At 43.2% G+C, this 18,636-nt stretch overlaps 1 protein-coding gene across 2 annotated transcripts in view; it reads left to right on the top strand.

Moving 5' to 3' along the window:
- The window catches only part of VSTM4 (V-set and transmembrane domain containing 4), a 111,210-nt gene that overhangs the window by 69,944 nt on the left and 22,630 nt on the right, over positions 1-18,636 (top strand). Inside the window, exons 7-9 of one of the 2 annotated variants that reach the window (XM_029915855.1) lie at positions 6,973-7,079; positions 8,537-8,598; positions 9,821-10,118. In XM_029915855.1, the coding sequence (XP_029771715.1) occupies positions 6,973-7,079; positions 8,537-8,598; positions 9,821-9,997 (346 nt within the window). In that variant the 3' untranslated portion in view covers positions 9,998-10,118. Of the gene's footprint in view, positions 1-6,972; positions 7,080-8,536; positions 8,599-9,820; positions 10,119-18,636 lie in introns of those variants that run through there. The other variant, XM_029915861.1, reaches the window with a different exon arrangement.

Below are 18,636 nucleotides of genomic sequence, written 5' to 3'. Positions count from 1 at the left end.
GAGCCAGCATACCTTCCTCAGCCCCACTCACGGGGGCCTTTCTGGGCTGGGATCTTTTGACTGACAGACAGCACTTGGCATCACAGATCAGACTGCAGCAAATCCTTCTGCAGCATATGACAGACAGCTGTATGCCCAGGGATGAGGGCACCTTCTCATTCAACAGGAAACAAGATGAAACAGACCTCAAGGAAGCATTTTGATTCATAGTTCCTATTTTGAGGCACAAAGATTGCCTGGGACCAAAAGAAACACTGGGCATCTGGGGGCGTGAGGGTTGGATATATGAAAGGCCCTCGGCGTGAATGGTCAGCTGTACCTCTAGTATCATCCCAGAGACAGGTGGGTGCTAAGTTGGTCACTGATGGATGGGTGGGAACACATATGCCACAGGCACTGTGGGTCATTATGAGGGTACTTTGATCTCACATTTAGTTATGGAAGCAAGATGTGGCTGGGTCTTGGTTATAATTATGTTCTTTGGTGGAATCAGCTCAGTTTGTCCTGCTTTATTGTTTTTTTTCCTACTCCCAAACACTCTTAGCTATAGAGTAAAGACACCAGATTTCCACATGGCCCGACTACCCCCTCCATTTTGACAGCTGACATCACTTATTCCAGACAATTCCAGGTCCAGGAATTGTGCTCCCCTCCTCCTCTGTCCAATCTTAGACCAGGATGGCCCTTGGTCTTGGGCACGAGCCACAGCTCTTGCCTTCAAATACCCAGCACTCAAGTTGGCCCCTCTCCCTGCCACCCAGGCAGGGCTTTAGCAACTGTAGCAGTCCCAGATTTAGTACAGACTTAAATGCAGTGGAATGCTGATATCGCCTTTCAGTACCTTCTCTTTAGGGAGCTGGTTTAAGCCCAGAGCAGCCATTGTGGATCTGGCTTGATTTATCCTCTTCCTGTCCTAGTTTTCTTATTCTCTGTTGTCTGGGCTGGGCTCAGAATCCTTGCTTCAGGGCCAAGGAGGCAGGCCGCCCTGGATCAGATCCTACGTCTCCTGCCTGGACCTCTCGGAGGTTTCATTTTCCCATCTGGGAGGGTCGGAGATTATGGATATCATGCACTTTTCCCAGTGCTTTGCATAGTGTAGAGACACATGTAGCTCTTATTAGCTTAAGTTCAGTGAAGTATAGTTGCACACAATTTGTTCGAAACCTAGCAAAAGGCAGGTTGCCTGCTTCATCTGGTGTTCTGGGGCTGCTCGGGGGTACAGCCTCCTCTCCTCCTGACCCACCTGCTGTGTGGTGTGCTGGTTCTTAGGTAACAGCCGTATCTGTGGCAACAGGATACAGCTGTATTGTCTTGGGTAGAAAGATTTTTTGGTCAAAGTTTAAGTTGAAACTGGTAGACCTCAGGGCCAAGACGTGGGTCCAGGAGACATCCAGGTGGCAATATTGTTCTTCCTGGGTAACACTGCACCCACACACCAGAGATTTGGGTCATTGCCACTGAGCCCCTTCATGCCCTGTCTACTTTAGGCTGTGCCAGCCAGTCTGACCCTAATAATAACCCCCGTGAGTTCAATCACAAGTGTACATCTCCCCATTTTACAGATTGGGAGATGAGGCCCAGAAAGTGAGGGACTTGCCCAGGGTCACCTCTCTTGTCAGAGTGGAGCCTGGCAGGCTGTCTGCCCCTTGTCCAGTGCCCATTCGCTGGATCTGGCCACCATGTGCCACAGAACAAAGGTGCCCAGCTTTTGTTGGAGGGAGATGCCTAGGAGAGGTGTCTGGGCCAGAACCTTGTACCTGTTATAATACCTCCCACGTGTGCTAGCCACGCAGCCCTTGTGGGGACCAGAAAGACAGCCCTGTTTTCCACAAATAGTGCTGCTCTCCAATCACACAGCTCTCTCATTTAGCTGGAGTTTCCAGCCTGTTCCCTCTCTGTTTTGGGTCAACTGGCTCCAGCAACGCTCACTCCCATGTGTCCGGGACAAAACACAGTCCTTTTCCAACCTAAGATATAGGATAACTTTCTTGTCATTGAATCATAAAGTGGACTTGCTTCGTCGAATATTTCTACCAGGCTTGCTGGCTCACTGTGGGACATAATATTTTGTGAGAGAAATCATCTGTCACGTCATTGGGGTGACTCATTGTATATGAATTCTCATCGTTGAAGTATGAATTAGGGCTAAATTTAGTTCAACACAGTTTTGCTGTTTTGAAGGAAAATGGTGATGACAAAGTAGATCTTTTTTAGCCTACTGAAAGCCCTGGGCCTGATAGCATACATTTATATAAATCATGCCCCTGAACTTTCACTTTAAAGAGCTGAGTCCAAGAAAAAAGAAGAGGAATGAGGAAATACTTGATTCTGTAGGGTGTGAGGTACATTTGGTGAGGATGATCCAAGCTCAGAGGTGATAGAAAGAAAAATATTGAATGATTTAGCAAAAAGGAATGGATCACTGTGCATTAATGAAGCCAAAATTCAAAGAGAATTGGGGGAAATGTTTGCAATAAATATGTCTGACTGATGTGAAAGGTGCATGCACATCTTTAAGAAAACTCGAAACCCTAATAAATAATAGCAGATACCCATACGTCATTCATAAGAGAGGAAACGTGATGAAACAAACACTGGAAATGTTCTTCCCACTAATAGCCAGAGAAATGCATATGAAAGGGAGATCACATTTCTACTCATTAGTAATTTTTTAAAGGTCATAAACTGGGTGTTAAAGAGAATGAAAACAGAAATATTCTTGTCCGTTGACTGAGTGGCTATAAAGTACTGCTAACTTGTTGGAAATAGTCTTGACAGTGGGCATTAAATACCCTTTAAAATGGTCCTCCTAGTAATTCCAGGTCTAATATCTAATCTAAAACAAAAGTCTAAGAGTAGAAAACCATTATACACAAATATATTTATAACAATGTTACTCACATATCAGGTGTTATTTAGATGCCAGGGTTGAGTACTGTGGACTGCCTATCTTCTGACTGGAACAGTATCAAGATGTAACAATATGGAAAATATAGATTAGGTAGAAAGGAGGGTGCAAAATAATAAAACAGTATGACAGAAGAACGCAATGTATAAAAACCAAGAAAGAGTTGAAACTTGTGTCCACACAAAAATGTGGACATGGATGTTTATGGGAGCTTTATTCATAATAGCCCAAGTTTGGAATCAACCGACATATCCTGAGGTAGGGGAATGGATAAGTAAGATGTGGTACATCTAGATAATGGAATATCATTTAGTGCTAAAAAGGAATGAGCTATCAAGCCAGGAAAAGACATAGAGGAAATTTAAATGCATGTTACTGTGTGAAAGAAGCCAATCTGAAAAGGCTACATAGTGTATGGTTCTGCTGTATGACATTCTGGAGAAGACAGAACTATGGAGACAGTAAATAGATCAGTGGTTGCCAGGGCACTGGGTGGGGGGCAGGAGGAACGAATAGGTGGAACCCGAAAAGGTGGAATGACTAGGCAGTACTACTACTCTTTATGATACTACAGTGGTGGATACATTATTATATATTTGTCCAAATCCATGGAGCTCGCCCAATGTGAGCCCTACTGTAAATTATGGACTTTGAGTGCTGATGATATATTGATGTAGGTTCATCACTTATAACAAATGCCCCACCACAGTGAAGGATATTGATGATGGGAGGGGCTGCGCATGTGCAGGATGCGGGGTGGAGGATGTATGAAAAATCTCTAACCCTTTGCTCTGTTTTCCTGTGAACCTGAAGCTTCTCTAAAAAAAAAAAAAAGCCCATTAAAAATCTAAACAAGAAACAGGAAAAAGACTGGAAATATTTAAGAAGGTTGTGTTTTGGTTAGGATAGACGTATTTATTTTCTTTTTTTTTCTCCATCCCTGTAATTACCATTTGAAAACATGAACATGCATTAATTTATAATGGAAAGAAAAAAAATAAACGTTTCAAGAGTTTAAAGCTATGAGATGAAGCTGTACATGTGGTTGTGTATTTAAGCAATTCTGAGAGGTTTTGATGCCTCGTTTCCTCTTAGTGGTCAGCGTTTTGTAAACACACATTCCTTTGGGATATTTGTGAGTTTACACAGTTGACCCTGCACTCTAAACCCATGGCCAGTTAGAGTTTCAGTTCCCAGTAAAAATAAGCCATCTTTGGGGAGACTCTGTGTGATCTGTATGCTTGGACTCTTTCCCACAATGTGTGAGTCAATCTTTGTTCATTAAAAAATTTTTTTTAATGTTTATTTATTTTTGAGAGAGAGAGACAGAGCATGAGTTGGGGAGGGGTAGAGAAAGAGAGAGGGACACAGAACCTGAAACAGTTCCAGGCTCTGAGGTGTCAGCACAGAGCCTGATGCGGGGCTCGAACCCGGGAGTGGCGAGATCTTGACTAGGCTGAAGTCGATGCTTAACCGACTGAGCCACCCAGGCGCCCCTAATTTCTGTTCATCTTTAAAACCCTAGGAAAATGTTAGAATAGCCTACCTTCTTTTATTAAATATATAGAGATATTTATTTGTGCTTAACTTATTGTTTTGTAGTGATTATATATTAACATGGTTTAATAATTAAAATTGAAAAGTTAAATAATCAACTAAAATATATATATAGTGATAATTCTCCCTGTCCAGTCTCCTATCTGCTTAGTTCCTCAGCAACCCCATTGTAAGAAACTACTATTCTAAAATTCTTGTGAATACTGCCAGAGTTTCTTTATGCATGCATATGCAAATGCTAATATAAATTTTTATTTATTTTTATTTTTCCCTACTTTTATACAAAGGGGGCATGTGTTACACATTGTCCAACATCCAGCTTTTCCACTTAATGATGTCTCTTTTCTCATCACACATAAGTAGCTTCTTACTTCTCTTTGTGGTTACTGAGAACCCCCCATGTGGATTGGTGGATTCATCGTTATTTCCTTAACCAGTCCCCTGCTGATGGACAGTTGGGTTCTTATTGCTATTAACAACAGCACCGTAAGGACGAATTTTATACATACATTTCTTACACGTGCAAGGATATCCACAGAATAAATCCCCAGAAGTGAAGTTGCTGGGTCAGAGGATAAGCCTCTGTAATTCTGATTGCCAAGTTATGCTGATTGCCAAGTTATGCTGATTGCCAAGCTATTCTCCTTTGGGAAGGGTTTACACTCATACCAGCCATACATCTGAGTGCCCGATTGTCTACATTCTTGGCAAAATAGTGCTTTGCCTCTAATGTGATTATTGCCGTTTTGATATGTGGAGAAAGGAAGTACAGTATGTTTTAATTTGGATTTTTTTTTGTGAGGGGGCTTTAGCATATTTTCATAGGTAAGGGCCTTTCCTCTTGTGTGCTGTTTACTGCTTTCCTTCATTTTGATTATTAGGCAGTTGGTCATAGTCTTAGGCTTTCTAGAAAGTCTGTATGTATTAGGGAGATTGTCTTGGTAACTGCATCTGCCTGGATGGAACGTGTGCCTAAGACATTCTAAAAGGGGCTTTTCTATGGATTGCTGGAGCCAATATGATGCACTTGAAATAAGAGTGATAGCCATTCAGTAGAGTGTGTAGACTCCATCCCATATGTAGGATCAAGATCTCACATCAAGCCAGTCAGTCTGTGTTTGTATCTTTTGTCACTTAGCACCCTTATATCTTACCTATAACATAAGGCTTATTTATCAGTGCCGTCATTCTTAGTTATCATGGGTAACACAGGCAGGAATCTGACATTATAGTGGTTACACAGGGCCAAATAACCGAAGACACTCACAGTCCTCCTCAGGGTGAAGCTACTTACCCTCTACTGACTGTAAAGGTACAGCAGAAAAGAAAGCATGAACGATCATGGGGGACCTGGAGACTTCCAGAAGAAAGAGTGAATAATCACAGGGGAACCCTGGAGACTTCCAGAAGAAAGTGTGAACAATCATGAGGGAACCTTGGAGACTTCCATAAGAAAAGTATGAACCATCATGGGGTCCCTGGAGAATTCCAGAAGAAAGTGTGAAAAATCACAGGGGAGCCCTGGAGACTTCTAGAAGAAAGTGTGAACAATCATGGGGGAACCCTGAAGACTTCCAGAAGAAAGCATGAATAGTCACAGGGTCCCTGGAGACTGCCAGAAGAAAGTGTGAACCATCGTTGGTCACCCTGGAGACTTCCAGAAGAAAGTGTGAATAATCACGGGTCCTTGGAGACTTCCAGAAGAAAGTGTGAATAATCACGGGTCCTTGGAGACTTGCAGAAGAAAGTGTGAACAATCACAAAGGATCCCTGGAGACTTCCCGGTGCAGCCCCTAAGCTCCTTTCTCCCTTGCACAGGAGGGGCTCTGTTTTTGGATTTTGAACCACAAAAAAATGTGCAAAGAGTATTGATTTTATGGAAGCTCCAGCAGAACTTTCTAATGGTATCTTAATACCCTACTAGTAATGTGACCAAGCCAGACTGTGTAACTCATGAAACCAGTATAAACTATCAATCTATACATCTGTAACTGTGTAGACAAGCTGGTCCTGGATCTCTCCAGGGATCTGTGAACTTTATTTATTTTTTTTAATGTTTTTATTTTATTTTTGAGACAGAGAGAGACAGAGCATGAGAGGGGGAGGGGCAGAGAGAGAGGGAGACACAGAATTTGATGCAGGCTCCAGGCTCTGAGCTGTCAGCACAGAGCCCGACGTGGGGCTTGAACCCACAAATATGAGATCATGATCTGAGCCAAAGTTGGAGGCTCAACCAACTGAGCCACTCCGGCGCCCCCGGGATCTGTGAATTTTAAAAAGCACATTATAAACCACTAACTAGCTCATCTCAACATCCTTGTCTTAGCTGCAGGTCAGCCCCATACCTCCAGACATCCCTGGAGATAAACATAGAGTGATCCCGATGCAGCTGTAAGGTAACCTTACCTTAGATGGATACTCAGAAAGCACACAGAAACTATTGCCTCCTTTTTCTTTCCCTGGAACAAATCTGATTCTGCCTTCACCAAGACTCTTCTTTTCTATAGCTCAGGGGAGACCGTTACCAGCGTCACTAGCTTGGCCCCACTGCAACCCAAGAAAGGCAAGAGGCGGAAGGAGAAGGCTGATGTTCCTCCTGCAGTCCCTGCCAAAGGTAGGAAGTTAGCTTACAATTACCCACGAGGGAGCCAGCGAGCCTGATTCAGAGTGGGTCTGGGGTTAGAAGTGGGATTGGGGCAGGAGGAGTAGACAGATGGAAGACATGACATCCAATGATTATGTGGCTTGGAGAACCCAAGATTCGGGTCATAACTGAGTCCCGTTGCTGAGGTGGGGCTGGGGGTGGTGCACTGGCCCAGCATGCTTTAGTGGGGAGATGGGGGGGTCAACATACACAGACTGATTCCACTGTACATTCCATCCATACTGAAATATATTTCAACTATTATTTCAACTATTAACATGCTCTGCACATAGTGAGGTGGGACAAGGGGGTGTCAACATCTTGGTTCATACAAGGGAAAGAAGCCTTTGATTTTTCTAAAGGTGTAAACCAGGGAGTTTATTTTGGATTGGCCCTGGGGATAAAACGAGGGTAGTCTTTGATTCCAATTTTAAAGTAGAGCAACATGGGTAAGAAAGATGGGTGTTTCTGGAAGAGAGAACTCCTCATTCTTAGGAGAACTAAGACCATCTACAGATAGTTCCTAAAATAACCATGGCCAATTTGGGAGATGTTCATATTGCAAATAATTTGAAATGTAATTGGAAGTACCAGGACTTCCCGGGTGAACAATTTAAATAATAAGACAAGATACATTTTATCCCTCAGGTGGGGCTTCACAGGCTGTCCCCTAGGGACCCTTGGGGTCGTGTGGCGAATGCCCCTGGTGCTCAGGCTGAACACACATTGGGTGGACAGAAAGGCTAGAAGGCCTGGGCATTCTGGGAGGCATGAGAGGTGTAGATCCAGTGGGGGAAGGGGCAGAGAACTCTGCGGTAACATTTCATTCAATCAGAGCAGATAGTACCCTACCTTGCCAAAGATGACAGTGAGACTCAGAGAGCTAAGTGATGGAGTCTGGCTTGGAGGTGACGTCTGTCTGACTTTCAAGGTCAAGTTCAAGTTCCAAATCATTGAAATGCTCATTATATGACATTGTAGGGAAGAGCCTTGGTTTTCTCCTCTGCTAAGTGGGGACCATAAGACCCTCCCTGATGACCTCTCAGGGCTGCTGTGAGGGTCAAGGTCACTGATTTCACTGTTAGTGTGTAGTTAAAACAAAGCCCCAGGGAAGTTCCCAGGCTCAGCCCTTACCAAACACACCCGGTTCTCGCCTACACACCTGATCTCTTTGTAGCTGGCAGTGTTTTAAGCAGAGCTGTTTCATTGACCTTGGTGATGGGAAAGGATGACATGGCCTAAAACTAGCAGAGAATTGCTTTCCATCCAGGAGCACCCAGTAGTATCTAGATCAGAAACGGGAGTTTTTCCATAGGGGCAGGAAGGGGTCCATGAGTCTCCACAGAGTATGTCTGTGTGGCTCATGGTATGTGGACATTAAGAGTCCCAGGAGAATTGCAAGCTAAACTCTTGACATGTTTCCGCAGCCCCCATAGCCGCCACGTTCCATAAACCAAAGTTGCTGAAGCCACAAAGGAAAGTCACCCTGGTGAGTAAGCCCATTCTGTTGTTGTCCCCTCAAGCCTTAAACACACTGCAGAGCCCAGGTAGTAGCGTTACTGACTCCAATCACGCTGATAGTTCTTGGTGCTTCGATCCCCAAGCAAAGACATTCTCTCTGCTTGGGTCAGCTTTTGAGGCATCTTCTCCCCACATCTTGTTCCCAGAGTGGCTTCCTAAAAATAGAAATACAACACATTTCATTATAAATGCTATTTTTCAAAAAGAAAGGGAAAAAAAAGCCACAGTTGGGAAGGTATAAAATGGAATATGGGCCTGCTTTTATACATTTACCTGATAACCACTCTGGAGAGACTACTGAAGGACCTTCCAGAAAATATGTCATAGCTTTTTATTTTGAAATAACTTTAGGATCACAGAAGGGTTGGAAAAAAACAGAGCGTGCCCATCTGCCCTTCACCCGGCTTCTCCTAGTGTTAACATCTCACATAGCCATAGTGTATTTGTCAAAAGATTACCATCAGCACATTGCCATTAACCACACCCCAGACTTTGACCAGATTTCAGCAGTTTTTCCACTCGTGTTCTCTCTCTGTTCCAGGACCCAGTCCAAGGTATCACATTGCATTTAGTTGTCACATGTCCTGAGTTTCCTCCAATCTGTGACATTCCCCATTGTTTTTCTTTTATGGCCTTGACACTTTTGAAGAGTCGTAACCAGTTGGTTTTGTTTTTTGTTTTTTTTTTTTTTACAATGCCCCTTGACTTGGCTTTCTCTGAGGTTTTCTGATGAGCAGAGAATGAGATGAGGTTCTGGACTATGGAGTAGAATGCAGAGGTGACTTTTCCTTCTCAGTGCCTCTTTTCGGAGATGCATGCTGTCGATGTGTCTTATTAAAGGTGGCATTAATTGTGATCGCTTGCTTAGGGTGGTGTGTGCCAAGATTCTCCATACAAAGTTACTATTTTTCACTTTCTGTATTTTATTTGTTAGAAGCCAGTCACCAAGTCTGGTTCACATCAAAGGAAGGAGGGAAGCTTCCTGCCCTGAGGGAGGAGTATCAAAGAATTTGTGGGTCTATGTGAACCACCACAGTAATTAATAAATATTTCAGGAGAGATAACATCAAGTCTAAGCAAATATCCTGTTTCTCCTTGAAATTTTACCCACAATTTTAGCATTCATTAATGGATTTTGCTTGTAGCAGTTATTAGTATAGTGTACTGATGATGATTTTCTATTTTCTTAGCCCCTCTACATTTACTACTTGAAATTCTTTGGAAAGAAGAGCTGGACACCTTCTATTATTTATTTGTTCACTAATTTATATGAGTATGTGTACACGGACATCAACAGTTTTAAGTTTCTAATTATATTGTTATTTACTTTGTTTCCAGTATTGCTTAGCAGTCATATATTTGTATGAGAGAGAAAGAGAGACAGAGAGAGACAGACAGAGAAGAAAAGACAGAGAGGGAGAGAAATTGGCAACCCTATTCTAAAATGTGGCCAAGATAATCTTGGCTAAACATAGATAAACTGATCAAAGGAACAGAATAAAGAACCCCAAACAGATCTAGGCGTGTGTTGTCACTTGATTTATGACAAAAGTGGCATGGCCAGGCAGTGGAGGATTACTTTTCAATATAGGGTGACAGGACTGTTGGATGTACATATGAGAAATGATCACTAACCCCTACATTACAAAAATTAGACAAGGATCACACACTTGTCTAAGTGCATGTCTAATCTGTCACGCACACATCTAACAAAGTGTTCTTTTCTAGAATGTGTGAGCAGCTACAAACCAATAGGACATAAAAGGACAAGACTACCAGAAAAAAAAAAGTTTGAAAAATGCATGTCACTAAAGGAGGTACACACATAGACAGTAAGCTCATGAAAAGTGTTTGACCTCATTGGCATCATGGCAATGGAAGTTAAAAAGCAGAAAATTTACATCTATGAGGATGGCTAAAATGAAATACTTCCTTCTTTATTTTTTGCCTGTTTTTCTCTGACCTACTTGGGAATTTAGGAATGAATGCAGTTTTATCTGGTTGTCAGATCCTTTTTTATTTTACTTTATGTTTCATATTTCAGTAATCATTAATTGCCAGTTTCATTAAACTTCACCACTACATTCTTTTTAAAAAATTTATTTATTTAAATTCAGAGTGGGTTGGGGCACCTGGATGGCTCAGTTGGTTAAGCATCCAGCTTTCTCCCAGGTCATGATCTCATGGTTCATGAGTTTGAACCCTGTGTCGGGCTCTGTGCTGGAGAGCCTGGAGCCTGCTTCAGATTCTGTGTCTCACTCTCTCTCTGTCCCTCCCCCACTTGCAATCTGTCTCTCTTTCTGTCTCACAGATAAATAAATATTAAACAACTTTTAAATTCAAGTTAGTTAGCATAGCATGTAGTATTGGTTTCAGGAATAGAACCCAGTGATTGCTCATTTATATGTAACACCCAGGGCTCATCCCAACAAGCGCCCTCCTTAATGCCCATCACCCATTTAGCCCTTCTCCCCTCTTCTCTCCCCTCCAGAAACCCTCAGTTTGTTATGTGTATTTAAGTGTCTTTTATGGTTTGCCCTGCCTCTCTGCTTTTACCTTACTTTTACTTCCCTTCCCCTATGTTCATCTGTTTTGTTTCTTAAATTCCACATGTGAGTGAAATAATACGATATTTGTCTTTCTCTGTAAGACTTATTTCATTTAGCATAGTATACTCTAGTTCCATCCATGTTGTTGCAAATAGCAGGATTTCATTCTTTTTCATCACCTAGTAATATTCCAATGTATAGCTATCTATATCTATATCTTTCCATATCTATATATCACATCTTCTTTATCCATTCGTCACTATATTCAAAACAATTATTTGAACCAAACATTTACTAGGTTTGTTATTATTCTTTCTTGAATCTAATGTCTTTCACTCAAATATCTTTATTTGCCTTTACATTTGAGCAGTCTTTCTGTGAATAGAATTCTAGTTTCATAAAATTTTCCACTCTGTTCTGGGAAGTATGCTAAGCACTTTATCTACATTTCTATTTACTTCCCATATTGCTCAATATAAATGCCAAATTCCTTACTTTGGCCTAGAATGCCTTATACAATACAAGCCATATATGTAATTTAATTTTTTAGTAGCCACATTAAAGAAGTAAAAGGAAATATGTGCAGCCAATTTTAGTATGGTTTATTTAACCCCATATAGCAAGAATAGTATAATTTAAACATATAATATCATTAATGAAATATTTTACATGCTTTTTATTCTACAATGGCTTCAAAATCCAGTGTATATTTTATACCTACTGCACATCCCATTTCAGAACCACATTTTGAGTGCTTGACAGCCACATTGGACTAGTGGCTACCATATTGGAAAGCACAGCTGAATCTGATCTAGCCCCCATTACCTCTTTGACAACATTTTTGCCTCTGACCCCCTTCCTTGTTCCTTTCTGGCCACACCAACCTCCTTGCTAGTCTTTAGACATACCAAGAATATTCTGGAAGGACAGAACAGTTGTGTGTGAACAGTTGTTCACTCTGCCTGGACCATTCTCCCTAGGATATGGTTGTGGCTTATCCACTCACCCCCTCAGGTCTCTCTATTCAAGCTGTCACTTTGATGGAGAAACCTTCTGGAAATCCTATATAAAACAGCACTCACCCTCTGATGGCGCTCCCTCACAAGAGGTACCCTGATGTGCTGTATATTTACCTATTAGTTGCCTCTCCCTTCTACCAGAACGTATGGCCCAGAAGGCAGGGAGCTTGTCTGCTGCGGTCCCTGTTGTATCTTCTGTACTCAGAGCAGTGTCTAGCGTGATAGAGACTTGTTATTGACTCTGCACGCCTACTCCGTAGAGTTGCTTCTGTCATTCTGCTTTTACAGATGGGTGCAGTGAGATGCAAAGTCAGTAAGGTGCAAGATGGAGCCCAAGGGCCACTCAGACTTGAATCTGGTCCTTCTGAATGCAAAACATAATGTTTTAACCAGCTAATTGGGTTCTTGCCTCAGAGTGGAGCCTGGGTCTGGTGGCTTCTGACATATTCTTCTGGCCCAGCCTTGCCCCTGCACTTGCTGCTTTATGCCCAAGTTTCCCGCTGCTCTGCTGGAGAGGCTGGTTCACTGTTTTCCAAAGAAAGACTTCTTTTGCTTGCAGGGAACTGTGGGCTCTGATGGGCCTTTCATTCAGTGTGATTCCATCTGGTTCATATCATCAAAAATTCCTCACCAGGTCTGCTCTATTGCCTACTCCTGTCTTGTTCTCAAACGTAGCAGCAGAGTCATTGCTGATTTTTAATAGCTCTCTGGCTATTCGGTGGGCTTTTGGAAACTCAGCTGAAAAGGGCTAAACCTATCAACCCCCTTCACTCCTCAACTGTGCATATCGCTGCACCTGTGTGTACCTGTGTCTCTTTTTCAGATCTTTTCTCTATGTTCTGATATTTATCAACAACCTCAAGAAAGGATATGCATTGTAAATGTTCCTGCCTACTTTCTCTCTGTTTCTAATGTACAATCTTACCCCTGGTAATAATAGAAACAGCTATTTACTGATGTTTTGTGGATATATCCTAGAGAGACAGCCAAAATAGTGTCTTTTCTTTTTTTGATAGAGAGAGAGAAAGTAAGCAGGGGAGGGGCAGAAAGAGAGGAGGACAGAGGATCTGAAGTAGGCTCCAGTCTCTGAGCTGTCAGCACAGAGCCCGACTCAGGGCTCGAACTCACAGTGAATCATGACCTGAGCCAAAGTCAGACACTCAACCAACTGAGCCACCCAGGTGCCCACCAAAAAGTGCCTTTTGTGCATTGCTGCAGATAACTCTCCTAATGAGTTCCTCACTCCCCATCCCCAGTTTTGCATGTGAGGACACCCACTCTTTAAGAAAAGTGAGTTTTCACAACTCACAGGAGTATTGATCCTTCTCCTGTGAAGACAGCCCCACTGGCCCGTTGGCAGTGTTGTTGGTCTTAAATGCACAACTGTCTCTAGTCGACAGCCTGGGGAGCCCACCTCTCATTTATCCATTGAACAAAAGTCAGTTGTACACTTACAGGGTGCAAAATGCTGCATTAAGCACTTGGCGGGCCACTTATAAACAGAGCAGAGTCGGCAGTATTTTCGAAAATAGCTCTGGTCTTACTCACAAGTTTTTGTTGTTGAGTTTTGTTTGTGTGTTTGGTCGAGCTGGTGTGCACCTTCCGATGCAGATTCAACATAAGACATTCTTAATCTTCAGAGATAGTTAATTGGGACACTTATATAATTTATATGCATCGCGGGGATTCTTTGTTTTATGGAAGTATCTCCAATAAGATTTCTTAAGCACCAAGTTATCTGTTAATCACTTACAAGATGAAAAGACTTAACATTTTCTATACCAAAATTACCAGAAACGAGTCAGTTTGGAAACCGATTCATACCTAGAACAATATACGATAAAGAAAAGAGCTGACTTTGAATGGGACTCTGTCAGACCAGCAGTTTAGAGTCAAAAATATCAGGCCTGGAGTCTGCAGGTTTTAGTTAATATTAAGATTTACTCTCCCAGGCGGGCAGCATTGACCTTAGTCTCAATTTGGTCGATATTTAGCACTCAGATCAATAAGTCTTGATGGTAGCTGAAACTAAAGTCAATAGATACTTGTTGACTCACGTGGAACTTGGTGGGTATTTTAGAAAACAATTTGGAGACATCTTTTCTTTTGGGCCCGGCACAAGTTTAGGTGTTCAGTTCTGTCCCTGTTCCATTTTGCTACCATCACCATGAACCGGTGCTTCCTGGGGTGGTTATCAGCCACAGAGCCCCCGCAGCCCTCTCTCCAGAGTGATGTTAGCACATGCTCACCCCAAGAAGTCAAGCTGCCTGCTGCCTCCAGCACCTCATTGACAAGAAGGAAGAATATTTATTGAGTACCTACTATGTGCCAGTTCTGGAGGGGACTTACAGATTCCGTCTTACTCATGTTTTTTTCTTAATCAAGTTTATTTATTTTTGAGAGAGAGAGAGAGAGAGAGAGAGAGAGAGAGAGAGAGAGAGAGAGAAACAAGCAGGGGCGGGGCAGAGAGAAAAGGGGACAGAGGATCTGAAGCAGGCTCCACACTAACAGCACAGAGCCCGATGCAGGTCTCAAACTCATGGACCTCGAGATCATAACCTGAGCCGAAGTCAGATGCTTAACTAACTAAACCACCCAGGTGCCTCTCCATATCACTCTTAACTGTAAATCTTAACAGCCAGCTCCTGGTGGGCCCTCTGGACTCCAACAGGCAAAAATCAAGATGCGTTTCCTTGCATTTTCACCCTCAAAGCATAAAAGTGGGAACCTTTTTGTATGTTTCCAAGACAGCCTGGCATTTTGTGGGAAGTACATATGCCAGAGACTGGGAGTGGTTGGGAGGTTTCAAAAATGATAGGATTCAAGAAGAAAAAAGAGAAGAGCAAGGCATCTTAGACATTTTGTAGTCAAGGTGCGCAAACCAACCCTCAGCTTTTCTTTTTAACAGAACAAGCACGACACAGCCTGTTTTCAGAGTTATCTGATCGCGTAATGAGGCCACGCCCATCACCATAGGTCTCTCTGACTGACACTGTGATCGTTTCGTCTAAATAACCTTAAACACTGACAGGGAGTCATTGTTTCTACATCAGTGTTTTTTCTTCTTTTTGGGGGCAAGGGAGGACTCTGACAAAACGTAAAACGTGTAGTTTCCCCATAGCAGAGCCCCCAGGACTTGTGGGGCTAATGCAGAAACTTCCAGGAAAAGCTGTCATTGCTTCCTTGTTTCTGAAGAAACAAGAAAGTCAGAAGTGCATTTGATTGATTTTTACTGCATCAGGTCAGTTATTGATTTGGAGGCCAAGTGGAGGAAGAGGAAACAGTTTCTGTGATGTAGAGGCAAGACCACATCAAGAATGGCGACAGGAAATATGAATTTGAGGGGAGGGTAGTCAGCACCCCAAAACTAACCAAAAGAAAAAAGAATATTGTCCTTTGGACTCAATGAACTTTAAAAAAAATTTTATTTGTTTATTTTGCATGTGAGTGGGGGAGGGCCAGAGAGAGAGAGAGAGAGAGAGAGAGAGAGAGAGAGAGAGAGAGAATCTCATGTAGGCTCTGCACTGTCAGCACAGAGCCCAATGTCGGGCTCGAATCCACAAAGCCATGAGATTGTGACCTGAGTCAAAACCAAGTCAGATGCTTAACCGACTAAGCTACCCAGGCATCCCTGGGCTCAATGAACTTTTATACACTCCTGCCTCTAAGTCACCACCCTCCTCACCCCTGAGCCTCTGTAATGAAGGCACGTGTATGTAGTACCCAGTAGCCAGAAGGCTCAGGCCACCTCTCTTCTCTAAGCAGAAAATGATCTTTTGTGAGCAAAAGACCCGAGACACAGACAAATCAAGAACATCAGAGGCTTAATTATTCCAGATTTCCCAGTGGGTCTCTTCTATCCTGTCTGTCCAGCTCGGATCCATCTTCCATATTGCTGTCTAGAGCTTGTTCCCAAACACAACTCAAACTATGTCATTTTTCTGCTGAACATACTCTCCTGGCTCCCCTTGTTTCCGGCATGAAACCCGGCTTCCTGTGAGTGACCTGAGTACAGGCTGGGCTGTCCTCGCTGCAGGTGGCTCTGCCCGGCACCTGCTGCCCCACCTCATCCTCCTGCAGAGCCGCTCCCCTCGGATGGGAGGCTCCCCCACGACCTTCTCTTGGAGTCCTCCTGCCCCTTGAGCCTCACTGACCCGCAAATCTAGTTCTCTGGGTACCAGTTATGCCTCTGGAGTCAGTGCCCTCCCCATCACCAACTCACAAGACACTTTTCAGCGAAATTGTTATTTCTGACCCCTCAGGGCATCCCTGTCCTTGTTCCTGGAGGTGACCGTGTATTGTCTGCCACCACCTCAACTGACTGTTCTCTTTCCTGGCTGTTGCCCTTCCTCAGATGGGTGGACTGCTTCCCCTCCTCCACCTGTCCAGGGTGTTGGCTGTCCCTGAGATGCTGTTCATCTTGAACAGATTGCCTGGGAGAGTCAACACTGTCACAGGTGCAGCAGCCACCGGGGCAGCCCGCCCCTCCCTCACATGCATCTTCAAGTCCGTTCCAGATTGCTTCCTCTGACTGTTTATGGGGCGTTCCCCCTGGAGGCTCCACACCCACCCCCAGTTCATCGCGGCACACGTGAAACTCATCACGTCCTCCAGTCCTGCTCCACCTGGGCTATCCCAGCCTCAGGGAATGGTGGTCCCGTCCAGAATCTAGGTGCCTTCTCCCTCACCCCTGTGTCCACTGGTGCCCAAAGCCTGTCTCTTATTCTCATCATGCCCAGGCTCATTCCTTTCCTCCGGCTCACTGCCACAACTGGCTCGTGGGACCCCCACCCCCCGTCCACCCGACTTTCGGGCCTGTCTTTGGGGCTTCCACAGCCCCTCACCTCTATTTTAGCACTTCCCACAGCACATCGAAGTTATATTTACGTGCCTGATTGGACTCTTCCCTCCACTAGAACCGGTGGTGCCTTTATACAAAGTGACTTCTACGTTTCTTGTACTACAAAGGCTATATACATTGTAGACACCTTAGATCCTGCAGACAGTGGGGACTGTTTCCTTTTCGTTGTGCTGAAGTACCCATCACATACAATGGGCCGTCTTAGCCATTTTTAAGTGTCCAGTTCAGTAGTGTTAGGTACATTCACATCGCTGTGCAGCCTCCACAACCCTTTTCATCTTGCAAAACTCTATGTTCACTAAACAACACTCCTCCCTCCCCTCATCCATGAAACGCACTCCCTTCTATTTTCTGTCTTTATACATTTGATTACATAAGGCACCTTGTGCAAGAGGTGTTTATCTTTTTGTGACCAGCTTATTTCACATAGCATAACATTGTCAAGGCTCATCCATGTTGCAACAGGTGTCAGAATTTCTTTTTTTTAAAGCTGAATAATATTTGCTTGGATGTAGATACATAATTTTGCTCATTCATTCATCTGTCTCTCTGTAGACACTTGAGTGTCTTCCGCATGTTAGCTGTTGTGAATGGTGCTGCTGTGAACATGGCTATACAAATATCTATTTGACTTCCTGATTTTAGGGCTTTTGGATATCTATCTAGAACAGAAATTGCTCAGTCAAATGGTAATTTTATTTTAATGTTTTGAGGAAACGCCATACTGTTTTCCATAGCAGCTGTACCATATTACATTCCCATCAACAGTGCACAAGGATACAGAGATTCAGTTTCTCTATATGTTTGCCAACACTGTTATTTTCTGGTTTTTTGCTTTGTTTTGGTTTGGTTTGGTTAGTAACCATCTTAATGGGTGTGAGATGGTATCTCATGGTGGTTTTAATTTGCACTTCCCTAACAATTAGTGATGTTGGACATCTTTTCATGTTCTGGTTGACCATTTGTATATCTTCTCTGGAGAAATGTCTATTCAAGTCTTTTCTCCCTTTTAAAAAATCAGGTTGTTTGTTTTGTTGTTGAGTTGTAGGAGCTCTTTATATATTCTGGATATTACCCTCTAATCAGATAAATAATTTGAAAATATTTTCATCCATCTTGTAAGTTGCCTTTTCCCTCTGTTGATTGTGTTCTTGATGCACAGAGGTTTTAAATGTTCTTTAACACTAGTTTTAAAATCATCAAGGACTTGTCCTCCTCATTACTGTGTCCCCAGTAGAGGCACTGGAACTGACAGAGTGCATGTGGAATGAATGAATGATTTAGGACAGAGATCTTTGATTAGAGCTCTGAGTCCTCACTGCTCAAAGTGCAGTCCGTGGACCTGCAGCCTGGCTGTCACCCAGGAGCTTGTGGGAAAATAGAAGCTCAGACCCCACCTTCGACCATAGTGAATTAGAATCTGCAATTCAACAAGATTTCAGATGAATCTGAAGAATGTGAAAGTTTGAGTGTGGTTCCGAATGATTTATCAAACTCAGTAGGCAGCTGTGGTTGTGTCACTGCCTGTGGGATTGAGTCCTTCACATCTGGAAAAGACTGTTTTTACATTTTAGAAA

This window comes from Suricata suricatta, chromosome 2 (genome assembly GCF_006229205.1).
Source record: "Suricata suricatta isolate VVHF042 chromosome 2, meerkat_22Aug2017_6uvM2_HiC, whole genome shotgun sequence".
Classification (NCBI taxonomy): Eukaryota; Metazoa; Chordata; class Mammalia; order Carnivora; family Herpestidae; genus Suricata; species Suricata suricatta.
Note: the sequence above shows the minus strand (reverse complement) of the source record. Positions and strands in the feature narration are given on the sequence as shown.